At 34.1% G+C, this 16,062-nt stretch overlaps 1 protein-coding gene across 3 annotated transcripts in view; it reads right to left on the reverse strand.

The window, feature by feature from the left end:
* The window catches only part of CFAP61 (cilia and flagella associated protein 61), a 351,604-nt gene that overhangs the window by 289,686 nt on the left and 45,856 nt on the right, over positions 1-16,062 (reverse strand). For 2 of the 3 annotated variants that reach the window (XM_074209349.1, XM_074209347.1), the window contains exon 8: positions 12,171-12,330. In XM_074209349.1, coding sequence (XP_074065450.1) covers positions 12,171-12,330 — 160 coding nt within the window. The remainder of the gene's footprint in view (positions 1-12,170; positions 12,331-16,062) is intronic. The other variant, XM_074209348.1, reaches the window with a different exon arrangement.

The following is a 16,062-nucleotide window of genomic DNA, read 5'->3' on the forward strand; positions in this document are numbered from 1 at the left end:
GGTTCTAGTCTTTGTTATTTAGCAACCATTTAGCTATAACAACTCTGAGTCTCATTTCTTCAACTTTAAAAAATGGGTATAATAATATCTGGAGCACACACAGATTTATTGTATAAGATAATATAAAGTGCCTTACAAACTGAAAAAAAATTTATATAAAATCAGTTGTGATTGTTGTTATTCCTACAATCTTTAAGATAAAAATTCAGTATTTTTTAAAATTACCTGAAAGGTCATCTTCATTGATTACAGAATGAAAAAAAAATTGAGTTAGAAGGAATCTCAGCCTATAAATAAAAACCTAATCCATATATAAAATGAAAACCACTATATTTGCCAATCTCTGATTGAAGTTTTCCCAAAAAATGGAGAAGTCCATTCTTTTATGGGGGGAGGGGGCAGCACATTCTACTTTGGAACAGCACTAATTGTTTGGAAGTTCTTCCTTACAATAAGTCAAAAATTGCTTCTTTGAAACTTTTTGCCCACTATTCCTAGTGGTGATCTCCAGGGCTAGGTAAAATAACTACTCCTTCACATAATAGCTTAAACACTTTAGATACTTAAAGGTAACTGTTATGTTAATCCCCTTCTCCTATCCAGTCTCCTCTTCTCCAGGCTAAACAGTCTAACACTTCCTTTAATTGATCCCCATAGAAGATGAACTCAAGGCCTTTCATCATCTTGTTTTGTTTTGTCAAGGCAATGGGGTTAAGTGACTTGCCCAAGGTCACTCGGTTAGATAATAAGTGTCTGAGATCAAATTTGAACTTAGGTCCTGACTCCAGGGCCAGTGCTTTATCCAGTGCACCCACCTAGCTGTCCCTCCTTTCATTATCTTGGCTTTAACTGTAAACAATGCTCTAGTCTGGATAAGATCTGATGAAGGCAGAGCACAACTAAACCATTTCCTTATTTCTAGGAACTATGCTGCTCTTAATGTAGCTGGATTGCATTAGCTTTCTCTCTGCTTTATCACAAGGCTGATCACATTTAGCTTTGCAGTCCATTAAAGCCATAAGATTTGTTTTAGAACAATTATTACCTAACCCTGCCTTCTCCATTTTACATTTATGAAAATTGATTTCTTTTGCCCAAGTATGAGCATTTACATTTATCCCTACTGAATTTCATCTCTGTAGATTCAGCCTGAGGCTCTGGTTAGGATCCTTTTAGAGATTCAGTCATCAAATATATTAATTCTTCTTCTTAAGTTTTTGTGTCCTCTGCAAATAGGATTAACACACCATCTTTGTATGTCTTTATACTTTAGGAAATAATTCAAAAATCATTCAAGCAGTTACTGAATTAATGAATGAAAAGTATTAAGTGCTTATAATCTGCAAAGCACTGAATTAAGTAGTACAAAAGATAAAAATACAATTTCTGTTCTCAAGGAGCTCTTATTATAATGGGGGGAAAAACATCCATACCAAGTTTCAGCTTTTGGTTAGATGACATCCCAGAATTTCATTTCCACTGACAAAACTATATCTGTTTCTGATGTTCGAGCAAGGACCTCCTCTTCCATCTTTTCTTTGGCTGTAGCTGTGAGGGAAGCAGGGACTGCAGCCCCTTACCCATTGGAGGAACTTGGTCAGTAGCTGGAGCTGGTGATCACAATAGTGCAGTAGTTTGACTTGCCTCATACCTATTGCCTCCAGACTATTCCTTAGGGTGTCTTGCTACTTCAGCTTGCTTGCCTGTGGGTGGCAGTTGATCAGCAGTTGGTGTGGAGGGCTGATCCCTTTTCCACAGAGGTTTCTTCCTTAGATGATGACTGTGGACCCTGGGTGAGAAACAGGACCATTGATCTTGGGACTGCTATTATTCCTAGGGCCTTGGGCTAACCTGTCCATCAGTCAGCAGTTGGTATTGGTGGCAAGAATGCTGGACCCCTGCTCCATAGGGGCTATTCTCTTTTGAAACTGTCTAGGGAGACAGAAGCTGTGTAATGGTCTGGGGAACATTACTGTTCTCAAATCTTCTTGGTTATCTTCATTAGGCTTTGAAGGGGAAAAGATAATTGAGGTGGTTTGAGTTGCCTTGAAAATACTGCCTCTTAGGAGAGCAGCTAGGTGGTGCAGTGCATAGAGCACTATCCCTGTAGTCAGGAAGACCTGAGTTCAAATTTGACCTCAGACACTTAATACTTACTTAGCTATGTGACCTTGGGCAAGTCACTTAACCTCACTGCCTTGCAAAAAAGCAAAAAAAGAGAGAAAAAAAGAAAAGAAGGAGAAAAAGAAAATGGGTCACAAAGAGTTGACTGAAAACTGAACAACAACACTGCTAACTGCTTCATTTTAGCAATATAAGTAAAGTCAGAGGAAAGAAAAGAAATCTCTTGGCTATAAAAAGTGGAATTATAGCTAGGCACAATACAGGAAAGAGATGGAGGGAGGAAAGTATGCAAGTAGCAAATGACTACAAGTGTGAAATCAATAACTGTGATTTTTAACCATCCTGATATTCTAAAAGAAGGATAAACACATAAAATAAGAATATTACAGTATTACAATATAGCTCAATTTAGGTATAGAATACATGGTGAAGGAGAAGTAAAGAGAAACAAGAAAGGGAACTGAGATGGAAAATGAGACCTAAGAAGAGAAGTTTAAGAAATGGGTACTTTTTAATGAAAAGTTAAAAAGGTTTGACTTAGTAATCAGATTTTACACTTCTGGAAAGTTATTATGTAGGGAAACTGGTGGCAGATGTTTTTCCTCTCCACAGAGAACAGAATAAGAGAAAATAAGCTTAAATTGAATCAAAAGAAATTTAAACTTTCAGAAATATGTGCCTCCTAATAGTCAAAATATGAGGTTGTACACTATTTTTCACATGGATCTTATGAAAATTCCATCAAAAAGTAAAGTAGTCAACATCCACTGTCTAGATAAACTAGAGTTCCTCTTCCTATCTGTGCCGACTCTATGATTTTGTTATAGCAACATTATATTCTCCTTGCCAAGAGAAACAAAATTTTATAGGAACTTAGCAAATTGACAAGAGTAACCAAACAGATGTATGGAGAGGCTCTTTTAAAAGATATATGCTTCCCAAGTCAGGATGACCTACTTAACTAACAAAAATTTGTTTGCCTTTTTTTTTAACTGTTACATATGACAATGCCAATACAGCTGTGGAAATGCAAGCTGTGCCCTATTTTGCCTCATGCATCATCAAGAAAATTGCCAGCTAAATTCTGATTCCAAAATCTTTATTGTTTGTGATGATGCATCTAGCAAAAGACACAGCTTGATTTGCAAATACTAAGCAAAGCTAGTGGTGCTGCCAGTTGGAAAAAAATATTCACTTGAATCACTTGATTTGCTTTGAAGGTCATTGAAGAAGGGTATACATGGCTCTGCAAGGCATATGCAACCCCCCAGATGTAAGTTTGCTGAACCTTAGGGTTGGAAAGCACTTTTAAATCTCTTTAATGCAATCTCACACCCCAATGTGGAAATTGTTTGTACCATATCCTTGATATTACAGTTTCTGCTTGATTACTTACACTGATGGGGGAACTTAATGCTTTTGAGGTAGTCTGTTACCATTGTTGGAGGGCTTTAATTTTTAAGTTTTTCCTCTGACTTCTATCCTCCTTTAACTTTTATTCATGGGTCCTAGTTCTGTTCTCTGGAACAAATAAAATTCTTATTCTTTAGCATATGCAAGCTCTTTTTGAATCAAGAAAGTTATTGTGATTTTAGGCTGCATTAATAGAGGCACAGTAACCAGAAATCCAGGAGGTGATCACTTTTGCTATGTTCTCCCCAGTCAGACTATATCTAGGGTACTGTATTTAGTTCTTGGAAAAACCTTTCAGGAAGGATATTGTGAAGATGAAGAATGTCCAGAGGAGAGCAATCAGGATGGTGAAAGGCCTCAAGTTCATGCCATATAAGGATCAATGAGGAACTGAGAATGTTCAGTCTGAAGAAGAGAATATTTATGAAAACAAAATAGCTGTCTTCAAGTATTTAAAGAACTTTCAATGTAAAAATAATCAATTTGTTCTACCTGGTTCAAGAGAACAGACACAGGATCAGTAGATAGAAAAATTATGAGAGTCAAACATGGGGCTGATGTATGGGAAATTTCTTAAAAATTAGAGCTATCTCAAAGTGGAATGGGCTTCCTTAGGAAGTAGTGGGTTTCTGCTCACTTGAGTATTTGAACAAAGTCTAGATAACCACTTATAAGGTACCTTGTGTAAAGGGGTTCCATTTTTACTTTAAAAGAAACACTAGCTGGCCTCTGGGGTACCTTTTCCTTTATTAAATTCCTGTGATTTTGCCAACTTTTCAAATACCTGAAACTAGCTATCATATTCTTTCTAAGTCTTTTCTTCTCCTATATAATCATGATTGGTTGCCTCAACCATTTTTAATATAACATGGTTTCCAAAATTCTTGCTAGTCTGGGTATTCTCCTCTGTATGACTCTGGTTTGTTAATCTCTCAAAATTTCTTAAAATATAGTACCACCCTGCCTCCTAGAAGCAGATATAATATTTCCCCAGGTGGCATTATCAGATCAGAAGACAATAGACTATTTATCAAATATCTCAGTCTAAACATATTATTTCTATTACAGTCTAAAATTCATTATCTATTTAACAGTTTCACTACTTGGTTCATATGATAAGCTTGTTGTCAACTAAAATCCATCAACCTGGACCCCTACCCATCCTATTTGTGTACATTCATCCCTACTAAATTTTGTCTGGGTGGGTTAGCTTCATCATCTAAGTCTTACATAGTCTTTTGAACTGTTGTCTATATAAATTAACTACTTTCTTGTCATCTAAAAATTGGCAACTATGACTTCTATGGTTTCACCTAAATCACTGATACAATTGTTTTAAAATTCAAGGCCCTGTTACTAGAAAATTCTCTCTAGATTAACAAAGATTTATCCATCAGCACATTTTGAGTATGGCTATTCAGCTATGAACCCATCTACTTGCAGAATCATATTGTCATATTTAAATGCCTTGTACATGAAAATATTATTCAGAAAACAAATAAAAGATACCATTCAATAACCATTTGTCATAGATAAGAGTTCCAAGATGGCTTCCGAATCCCTTAGTCTCATTGTATTAAAATTGTGCAACTGAAAAGGGATTGGCCCATGAGTAAGAAGACCTAGATTCTAGCACCAGAGCTACCATTTATTAGTTGTATGTGTCCCTGCAGTCCTGCAACATTCCTCTTTGAATCTTAGTTTTCTGATTGTACTAAGGTATTGTGAAGATAAAATATATGTGATAAGTACTTTCAAACCTGCCAAACAAATGAAAAATACTATTATTTTTTTTTATTATTTCCCTGACATAATTAAGGAATCCTATCCAAAAAAAGCAAAGGGGCCAATCTGGAATTATCACATTAAGTTTTCTACTCAAAAACCTTAACACAAATCCTTTCTACAACCTACTCAACAAGCAGTCATTTGGTTTTTACTTGAAGACCACCAGAGAGGAGGAACTCACTGTCTCCTGGAAATACCATTCTACTTTTGAATACTTTTATCTAAAGTCATTCCCCTTATATGAGGCTCAAAATTTCCTCTTTACAACTTCCATCCATTGTTCCTAGCTCTTGCTTGATTTGAGTCAAAAATATCTATTTACTGGTCATGGGATAAAAATATCACAATTTGAGTATGAACAATAAAATTCATATTTATAATTCTCTAAAAAACTATTATTCTTAGCATCCTGTTCCCTCTTTCCCATAACCAAAGAAGTATTTTTTTATTTCTCTGTTTCAGAATTTTTCATGGCCAAAAATATCACCATTAGTTGTAGTTAAATAGTAAATCCATAGCTACTTCTTGAAAAGGAAAATAAAGGAATTGGTAGAAGGGGCTATTTCATGAGCTGTTTGGTTATAATATATCACAGAACTAATAATAAGCATTTGCAAAACAACTACCATGACAATAATTATAGCCTAAGCACAAACATTTGTTGATGTACAGTAAAGAGGTAGAGAAAGCTAAATTCTATTGCAATAAGACTGTTTAAGTTATATTAACATGCTTTTATACTCCAAAAGATAGTGAGAGCAAGGTCTGAACATATCTGCAACAAATCAAGTCTAAGTGGCTTTTATAATAGAGAAATCAAAAGGATTTATAATACTATGATATTAGGAGTATGTATTTATAGTTATCTGAGCACTAGACTTAGATGAAGACAGGAAGTCCTGGAGTCAGCCCTTACCCTTCATATACTTATTGGCTGTCTGACCCTGTACCTTAGTTTCCTGATCTTTAAAATGAGAGAGTTTGGAAGCAAGGACCTCCAAAGGTACTTTTAAATCTCCAAATCTATGATCTTATAATGAATGGTCAATTCTTTGATGATGGAGTGAAGAACCCTAATGGAGAGTTTCAATAGGTTCCCTCCTTTGGAGGGTAGCTACATCACATTCAACTTGAGGCTATATTAGAAAAACATTAGAACTCCAATGGGAAATACTCATTAGTTTAAGTCTGCAAGATCCTCCAGATGAGAGCCATCTTGGTTTGGTAGGAGGTGATGCTTATAAAAAGATTTTGTTAACAGAGTACCTCTCCTTATTAACTGGTTCTCATCCTACAATGATGCCTAAATTCTATAGTGAAAAAAAACCCTTCACTTGACTAATCTCATCAACCTATCTGCCTATAGCTTTCCTCCCTCTCTTCAACAAATTGCTAGAAAACATTGTCCATGGTTCTTGCTTATACTTTCTCATTGACTTCTCAAATCACTGCAAGATGATTTCTATGTCAACCACTTTCAAGATATTATTTAAAACAGTTAGGTCTTCTCAGCACTGATCTAAAAAAATGCTGATGCAATCTAGTAGAATGCTGCACAATTTTTTGCTCTATCCTCTTTGATAGAGCTTTGTTCTATCCTCTTCAGTTCAATGTTTTTGTAAGTGTCATGGTTGAAGTCATATGTGGCATGCTTATCAAATGTGTGGACACCAAAGGTGATAAGAATAGGAAAATATAGTGAATGACCAAAATAAGAGATTCTCTTCTTTCTTCACTCCCTGTTCTATGCCCCCCAAAATAAAATAATCAAAAACAAAACCTGTAGCTAGAGATGAGGTTAAATTTGATTGGGATACATATGGAATACTTTCCAACAGGAAAAAAAAATCAACTGTCCAATTACAAGATGAGGGAGATGTGACAAGAAAATAGTTTCCATAAAAAAAAATCCTGGGATTTTAAAGAAATGCAGGCAAAAATTGTAATGTGATCATAGATTGCATTAATGGAAGTACAAGCACCATAACAAAGTTAATGATAGTCTTCCTTATCAGATCATATCTGGAACATTTTGTCTAGTTCTGGTGCCACATTTTTAAAAGGGCATTAATTACCTGGAGTATATCTAGATGGTGGTAGATAAACTTAAAACCATGTCACACAAGGATCAGTTGAAGAAATGGAGAATATTTACTAAGACAACAGAAGATTTAAAAGGGGTATGCTGTCTTCAAATATCTGAAGGGTTTTCATGGTAGGAAAGAGATTAAAATGACTTTACTAGATCCTGAGAGTAAGAGCAAGGGATGGAGGCTGCAGAGAGAAAATAAAAGAAAAACATCTGTAACAATTAGGAGTGTCAAATTATAAATAGACCACCTCAAAAGGAGGTAAAAATCTTCATTCCTGGAAGTCTTCAACAAATGCTCTAAGTTCATTTACTGGTGGTGCTACAGAAGGGATTCATGCTTCAGTTATATATAAATTAATTGACCTCTAAGATTCCTACTGATTCTGTATTTCTCTCTTTTCCTCTCATCAAGAGAAAGGAAATGGGATGGGAATGGATGAAATATTACCATATTATGGTAATGGAAGAACCAGTTGACAAAATATATTTTGTTTTTCTTATTAAAATCTTATTACAAAGAAGTGTAATTCACCACATAGAATTTGTAGCCTGGGATGACAAATACTATTTCCTGCTAAGACTGGCAAAAGACACACCATGTGCTGTGTAGTGAGAGGACTGTTCTGTGAATGAAAATGCTGCTTACCAGATCAGTCATTTGCCTTCCAAACCATCCCCATGGATCAGATATTGATTAGGGTAACAGTATGGCTGATGTTGGGGCGGCTAGGTGGCAGTGGATAGAGCACCAGCCCTGGAGTCAGGAGTACCTGAGTTCAAATTCGGTCTCAGACACTTAATAATTACCTAGCTGTGTGGCCTTGGGCAAGCCACTTAACCTCATTTGCCTTGCAAAAAACATAAAAAACAAAAAACAAAAAAAACCCAGTATGACTGATGAAAACCAAACTGTCCAATTCATACTATCCAATGGCTTAGAGCCTCAAAAAACCCCTTTGGCCATCCTCAAACATTTATTTTTCCTAGAAATCACATTTCTGGATGAAGGAGTACATACCTTCCCACACAAACGTTTCTCAGATGAGTTTCCTAGATCTCCTCCTACTGCTTGCTGAGTGACTTTCATCTAGGTCTGGGCTAGGAAATAGTCAGCCAGTAGGCCATTTGGTCTGGCGCTGCCACAGTAAACCCAGGTGGGAAAATAGGAGCTTTTTAGGGATGAATTAATTAAATGTTTGACTAAATATAGTAGACAAATTATAAATATCCAAATGGCCCTTGGCAGAAAAAAAGATTCTCCATCCCTGGGCTAGGTGATAACTAGGAAAGATGGTCCTTCTAGTTCCAGGATTTTGTGATACTGTGATTTCCAAATTTAGAGAAACAAATTTTCATACCCAAACATACTCCAAGATAACTCTTCCATGAATACTTTTAGAATCAATTTAGTCTTCTATATAATTGAAGATATATGTATATGACTAACAGTAAAGGAACAATTTAATTCCTATACAGTAGATAAAAATGACCAAGAGTCAAGAAAGTCAAAAGAAAAATTATGAAGGATCACTTAAGAATATCAATCATTGAAGCAAATATACTATATCTCCTATAAGCTACAGAAACTGAAACAGGCATGAAGAGATGGAGTTGCAAATACTAGATATAGATGGAAGCCAAAAAACCAGTCCATTCAAATAGTAAACTACTGAACAGGGAACACATTAAAACTAGGTAAAAAAGAGTATGGTAATGTATTGTATATTGAGCCTCATCTTGAATTTTGTAGACATACTCCAATTATATGGAAAATAACTTTGTTGACTGTATTATTTATTTTTCGCTGTATATTTACTTGGCTATAAATCAGGTTTATCTGCAAAATGGGGATAATGTTTCCTATCCTATCTTTCTCATGAGAGTATTGTGAGGATAAAATGAGATGTTTTATGTGCAAAAGCTTTGAAAAATAAAAATACTATACAAAGTGCAAGGTATAATGTACAATGATGTGTGTTTGTTTTAAACAAGTATTTTGGATAAATATTTTAGAAAAATTACATTTTCTTTTCATTATTTGTTCCTGTTATCAAGACTTTCATCAGAGAAATGAGAGAGATCAGAGCACATTTAGAATGCTCTTCTGTTCCTCATTCTTTGTTGTTGTAGACAGGTAACAAAAGGTAATTACTATTTTCTTAAATATAATTCAGCAGTTGATTATATATTAAATCCATCTCAGTTCACAAACACACACACAAAAAGCCTGTGATATTAACTAACTTGAAGGTGAAAACTGTCTGAAAGGCATCAGGTTCATTTTTGTTGTTGATATTATATACTCTAGTAGAAAAGGTTTTCATATATAATAAGAAAAGAACAGGATAGTGGACCAGAAACTTTTCTATTTCTTTACAATTTTGTTCTCTACAAAGACCTACTTGGATGCCTACAATGATATGATAGTGATCCTGGATTCTTAAAGACCACAACAATAGGAAACGAACACTGGCAGGCTCTATTTCCCTGAAAAGACTTTGGGAACTTTACCAATGACAACTGGTATCTTTTTTTCTTGGTATCAACATAGCTAAGGATAGAAAGGCTCATAATCATATTCCATTCTACCTATTATCCAATGCCTAATAAAATCTTTCAGAACCAGAAAAACAGAGAAATCCAAGATAGTTTATATTTTGTAGAAGGATGAACAAGTAATAAAATAGTTAACTATAAGAAGTGTAATGCATTCTTTGGGGGGGGGGGGGTGTGAATGGGTAGAGGAAGAACCAGAGAGTTGTCTCTTATTTTTTTTTTATTTTTATTAGCAAGTATCCTTCAAGTTCTTGTGGTCCTGGAAAATCAATTGGGCACAGACTACTCATAGTATCCCTGACTCTAACCTTGAGGTAGGAGTAGCTTGTGGAAAGAGATGTCAGAGTAAGCTAGGGTAAGAAAGAAAAGTTGATCACTGCAAGTAAGAGATGGGAGTCCAGAACCATAAAGACGACATAGCAGAGATCTGACCTGTAAACGAGTCTGTGATGAATCCTGAGGAAGTACAATGTGGACAATCTAATTATGGACTATGGCCCAGGTGAAATCTATCTGCACTGATAATCAACAAAGGCAGGAAAGTGAGATAGTGCCATATTCTTTCTTTCCAGGAGGAATTGAAACTTCTCATGAGTTATTTACCCACCTTGATTTCTTGCTCCTTCCTTAAATGTTCACTATTATTTCTAGTTTTTAATTTAACTTACGATTTAAAAAAATGCTGGCCAACACAAATACTAGATGTATGCTGTATTTTATTGTTACTCAGGTGTAAAGCTAAGGAACAGAGATGTAATGAATTTCCCTTTCCAAAGTGAAGCTGCACAACAGCACTTGAAGCAATAAAGAAAACAAGATGAATTCCCTATTCAAAGAGATTAGACAATTTGGCAAGAGTAAAATTGGGGCTGAGCTGTTACTGCAAAATGAGGAGGCCTACAACTGACTTTGCATACCTAGCAAATAATCCAAGCCAAAAATATTCCTCCTAAGTATTCAAGCCAATAAAGCCCCAAAAGCAAGCCAGTGAGGCAGGTGGACATTTTTCACCTCCTGTGGGAGGTAAAGTGCATAGGGTTGAAAGGAAAGTCATATTCTCAAAGGGGAAGAAGTTGCTAGGGAAACTGCCCGCCTGAAGGGAAGGGGAGGTAAATTTCCCAGATATACAAAAGACCAACCCCCCTCCCCATCCCCAACCCAAATTTCAGGAGTGATTGACAGTTTGGCCTGCCATGCGTGCCAGCACCACCTGGTGGTTACAAAATAATACAACAAACTCACAAACTATTACTACTTGAAAGAGAAAAGTTAATTTGTTCTGGAGAGTCAGACATATAGGATATTTCAAAAATTTATTTTAAGTAATTTTGAGAATAGAATGTGTTATCAGCTAAAATATAAATTAGGTACTAATAAAAATAAAATGAGATAAATTAATGACAATTACATTGTAAACAAACAAAAATACCTAAGAACTGTTTGAACCAAAAGTACACTGAAGTAACAATTTCTTGATTCCTTTATTTTTTAAAGTTAATAATTTTAGGCTAATTTCTTATAAGAATTAAAAACATTAATATCAATAAAAATCATACCAATTTATGTCTGAACCATCTGATTCTGATTATGAATCAGATATGAAATATAAAACATTGAGATCTGACATTTACATAGGCACAGATACACAAAATTTGGATGAGAATTTCTATTTTTATTTTGAAATATCCCATTTAAAATGAAACTCATTAACCAAATGAGTTGTACTTTAAAAGAGGCAGGAGGGGAAAAGATCCAGGAAGCTCTAGTTCCGTCATTTAAAAACCACAAAGAAAAATATTTTTCCTTTTATTTATTTCAGTAGCTAGTTGGCACAGAGGATAGTGTATTGGAGCTGGAGTCAGGAAAACCTGAGTTCAAATCCAGCCTCAGATACTTCCTAATTATGTGACCTGAGTGCTTGCTTAGCCTCTGTCTGCCTCAGTTTCCTCACCTATAAAATGGGGATATAATAGCAATCACTTCCCAGGATTATTGTGAGGATAAAAAGAAATGTTTGTAAAGAACTTTGAAAACCTTTAAATATTATATAAATACTAGTATATATATATATATATATATATATACACTACAAATTTTAAATATTATATCAATATTAGCATATATACTTATATATGTAGACAGACATATATATGAGTACACACATACACAAAGGCATTCACATCACATTCAACTGTACTTTTACTTTGCTGAATACTGGGCGTCCTCCCTGGTTCCAAAATATCATCAGGATGTCGTTTGCAAAGTCCATTGAACGGTCCCAAGTCAAAGCACTGATGGAGTAGTTCCATGTTCACTTGCGAACACACACTCATGAACCCCACAGCAGTACCTTTATCCTGAAAGAGTCAAATTATATAACTACCTTTCAAATCTCAAAGCCAGAATATTAAACATAAACATGAAAAAGAAAGAGACTTAAAATGATATGTTCCAATTGACAGAGATCTCAAAGAAATCATGCTATTTCTCAAATTAAGACTCTTAATGTCATCAAGAGGCAAATTTAGGCTAGATATAATAAATGCTAGCAATGAAAATAATCTAAAAGAATAATGAACTATTTCAAGAAGTAGTGAATTCATCTTCAATTGAGATCTTTTCTTAAAATAAATGAATGCATTATTAAACAATTAACATTGCATAGAAAATTCAACGACTAATTTTCAAACCTTCAAACCTCATCAAGATTCTTTATGCATTCATTCTCATTCATTTTTCCTCTTATATGATCATAGATGAGGTCCACTCTCTGGTTCTTTTTTCCTATACATAACATCATAAAAATCTTTAGTCCTCATATTTGAACCACTACCATGAGAACCCAACTGGACAGTTAGATAACACTGTTCCTTTCTTTCCTTCCTCTAATCTCTCTCTCTCTCTCTCTCTCTCTCTCTCTCTCTCTCCCACCCTTGTTTTCTTTTGTTTTCCTTTCTTTCATTACTCCTCTCTTTCCTTTATCCACATAGGGTATCATACCTTAATAACCAGCAGGCGCTTTGCCCAAAATAATGGAAATTTCAAACACTTAAATCTCTATATATTTTGGGGTTTACCTGCTATCTTAAACTCAAATTGCTCTAGTTCTCATTGATTGGACGATAATACCAAGCCCCACTTGGTCATTGTGTGGTTCCTGACTGGCTCAGAGTGGAAGTAAATAGCATTTGTTTCTGTTTGGCCAGAAATCCTGAGAGTCTTATGCTCCCAGATTGATTTTTTTTTTTGACTAGGTAAAAGAGGCATTCATTGCCTCATTTCTTTCTTCCAGGGTCATCTCCAATTATCCTGATCTATCTGGTCACTAGGCTCAGAAGGCTCTGAAAGTGACACTGATAACTTGCACAGTCCTCCCTCACTCAAATCCAATTCATTTGCATGTCATGGCATCATCTCCCTGATATCACAATCCTCTTAGAGAGCAAAGGATAAAGAACAATTCCAATTTTTTTGCTAGTACATCTGATGCTATCTTCGAACAGATAGTGTCTTTTGTTTGTGTGTTTTGATAACATTTTGCAGGTATATTTTCAAGGGCATGATTAAAAGATATAATCATTAAAAACTTTTATTAGACAGTACCAAGCTGCAATTCAAAAAGATTCTTTAAGATTGAAGTTTTATTAGCAATAAATGAGTGAATCTACTTCTGCATATGAACAAAAACAGTGAATTTCAACTTTTTAAATTATCTCTGGCAATACAAGAAATTCTATAATTATATTATATATATATATATACACATATAGATAGATAGATAGATATAGATATAGATATCTTGAAAATTAGTGAAATAGAGCATTTTTCAGAGACTATAAAAAAACTAAGCCAAGTAAATTAAATAGAACTAAATTTTTTTCCTTTTGAAAACTATCTGCTTCCAGAAAAACAGGAACAAAAATCCATCTTGAAGAAAAAAGAGTGGAGGATCCCAAGAGGAATTTTTTTTAATTTGTAAAATAGTAGCAGATCTAATACTAACAATGCAAGTTTTAAAACTATATAATCAATAATAATTAAACATATTTTGTACTGAGAAAAAAAGAGAAAAGTTGATCAGTGGAACAGATTAGATAAATAATATATCAAAGTAATTGAACATAGTAGCATGTGATCAATTAACATTAAAATTTTAATTACCAGGATAAGGACTCATTCATTAATTCATTAAATTAACTGCCAGGAAAACTGGGGAAAAAAAACCTAACAGAAATCTGGTTGGTTTAAACCAGTCAAATCAAAATAAGTTTTGAATATATACATGGACCAGATTTAAAAAGTCACATTACAAAGGAATAGGAAGGAAATATCTTTGAAACTATACATAAGGGAAGTGTTCTTAATAAAAGAAAGGATAATGAAGACAAAATATACTATTTTGATTATATAAAATGAATGCACTTAAAATCAGAATGAAGCAATTAAATTGGGGAAAAATTCGAATATCCAAGATATATAAAGAACTGATTCAAATATTTAATAAGAAAACTTCCCTGGTAGATAAATGGCTAAATGTTATAAACAAGAGATTATCAAGGGAAAAAAATCCAAGCTCTCAACAAACAAGAAAAAGAAGCTGTAAATCATTAACACTAATTAACAGATTCCTCAGGTTGTCAAAGATAACAAAAAAGAAAAAGACAACTACTGAAGGGCTTGTGAAAGAACAAGATTACTGATGCACTGTTAATAAAGCTGAAATTTTTTTGTTTTTGAAAACAATTTGGAATTATATCCATAAAGTTAAAAAAAACTGTGCATTTCCTTTGACCCACTTATACAATTACTAAGCATATGCACCCAAAGAGATTTTTAAAAGAGGAAAAGGACTCATTGGTACCAAAATATTATATGATAACAGAATTCTAATTGAATATTGTGCTCTAAGCAATAATGAAAGGGGCAAATTCATAGAAACTTAGGAAGATTTATATTCACTGATGCAGACTGGAGTGAGCAGAACCAGGAGAACTAGTTATACAATACAATTCAGTAAAGAAAAACAATGAAAGACTAAAGGTCTCTGATCAATGCAATAACCAACCACAACTCAGAAGGATCAATGACAAAGCAAGCTTCTTAGAAATGTTAAAGGTTTTAGAATTGGACATACAATTCCAAAAGAAAAAAAAAGGACACTGATACATATAAAATGTACACAGAAGAGAATAGAAGAAAGTTCAGAGGAAGACATGGGCAAACAAGAGATCCATGAAGCTAACATGTTAAATTTAGAGGCAGCTAGGTAGAATAATGGATAAAGGACAGGACCTAAAGTCAGAAATACCTGAATTTGAATCATACCTCAAACATCAACTGTAGGTGTGACCATAGCAAGTGACTCCTCTATGAAATGGGAGTTATAACACTAGTAACATCACATGGCTGTTTTGAGGACTGAATAAGATAAGTATAAATTGTTTTGCAAACCTTAAAGCATTACATGTATATTAGCTGTTATAATGACTACTGTTTGAAAAAGCAATCTGTATAAAACAAAGATTCAGACTTTCATATATAATCCTCTTTTATATGGAAAATTCATGATTTTTATATTCATCAAGTTCAGAATAACAAAAAAATAAAATTTATTTTAAAATAATCTCTTTTTGATTATCCATCCTGGACTATAATTCAGCATTGTACCTTTTTTTAATGTTATTTTATTTTTTCCAATTACATGTAAAGATAGTTTTCAACATTCATCTTTTTTGAGTTTCACATTTTTCTATCTCCTTCCCTACTTTCCCCCCTTCCCCATGACAGCAATTAATCCAATATATTATACATATACAATCATGTTAACATATTTCTGTATAAGTTGTGATAAGAAAGACTCTAAAGGGGAGAAAAATCATGAGAAAAAAACATAAAACAAGTTTTAAAAAGTGAAACTATTATGCTTTGGTCTGCATTCAGAATTTTTTCCTTTGGATGTGGATGACATTTTCTATCACAAATCTTTTAGAATTGTCCTTAATCACTGAACTGTTGAGAAGAGCTAGGTTCATCATATTGATTATCATACAAAGTTGCTGTTAATGTGTTCAATATTCTTCTAGTTCTAC

The sequence above is a fragment of the Macrotis lagotis genome, chromosome 1 (assembly GCF_037893015.1).
Source record: "Macrotis lagotis isolate mMagLag1 chromosome 1, bilby.v1.9.chrom.fasta, whole genome shotgun sequence".
In the NCBI taxonomy this organism is placed as follows: Eukaryota; Metazoa; Chordata; class Mammalia; order Peramelemorphia; family Peramelidae; genus Macrotis; species Macrotis lagotis.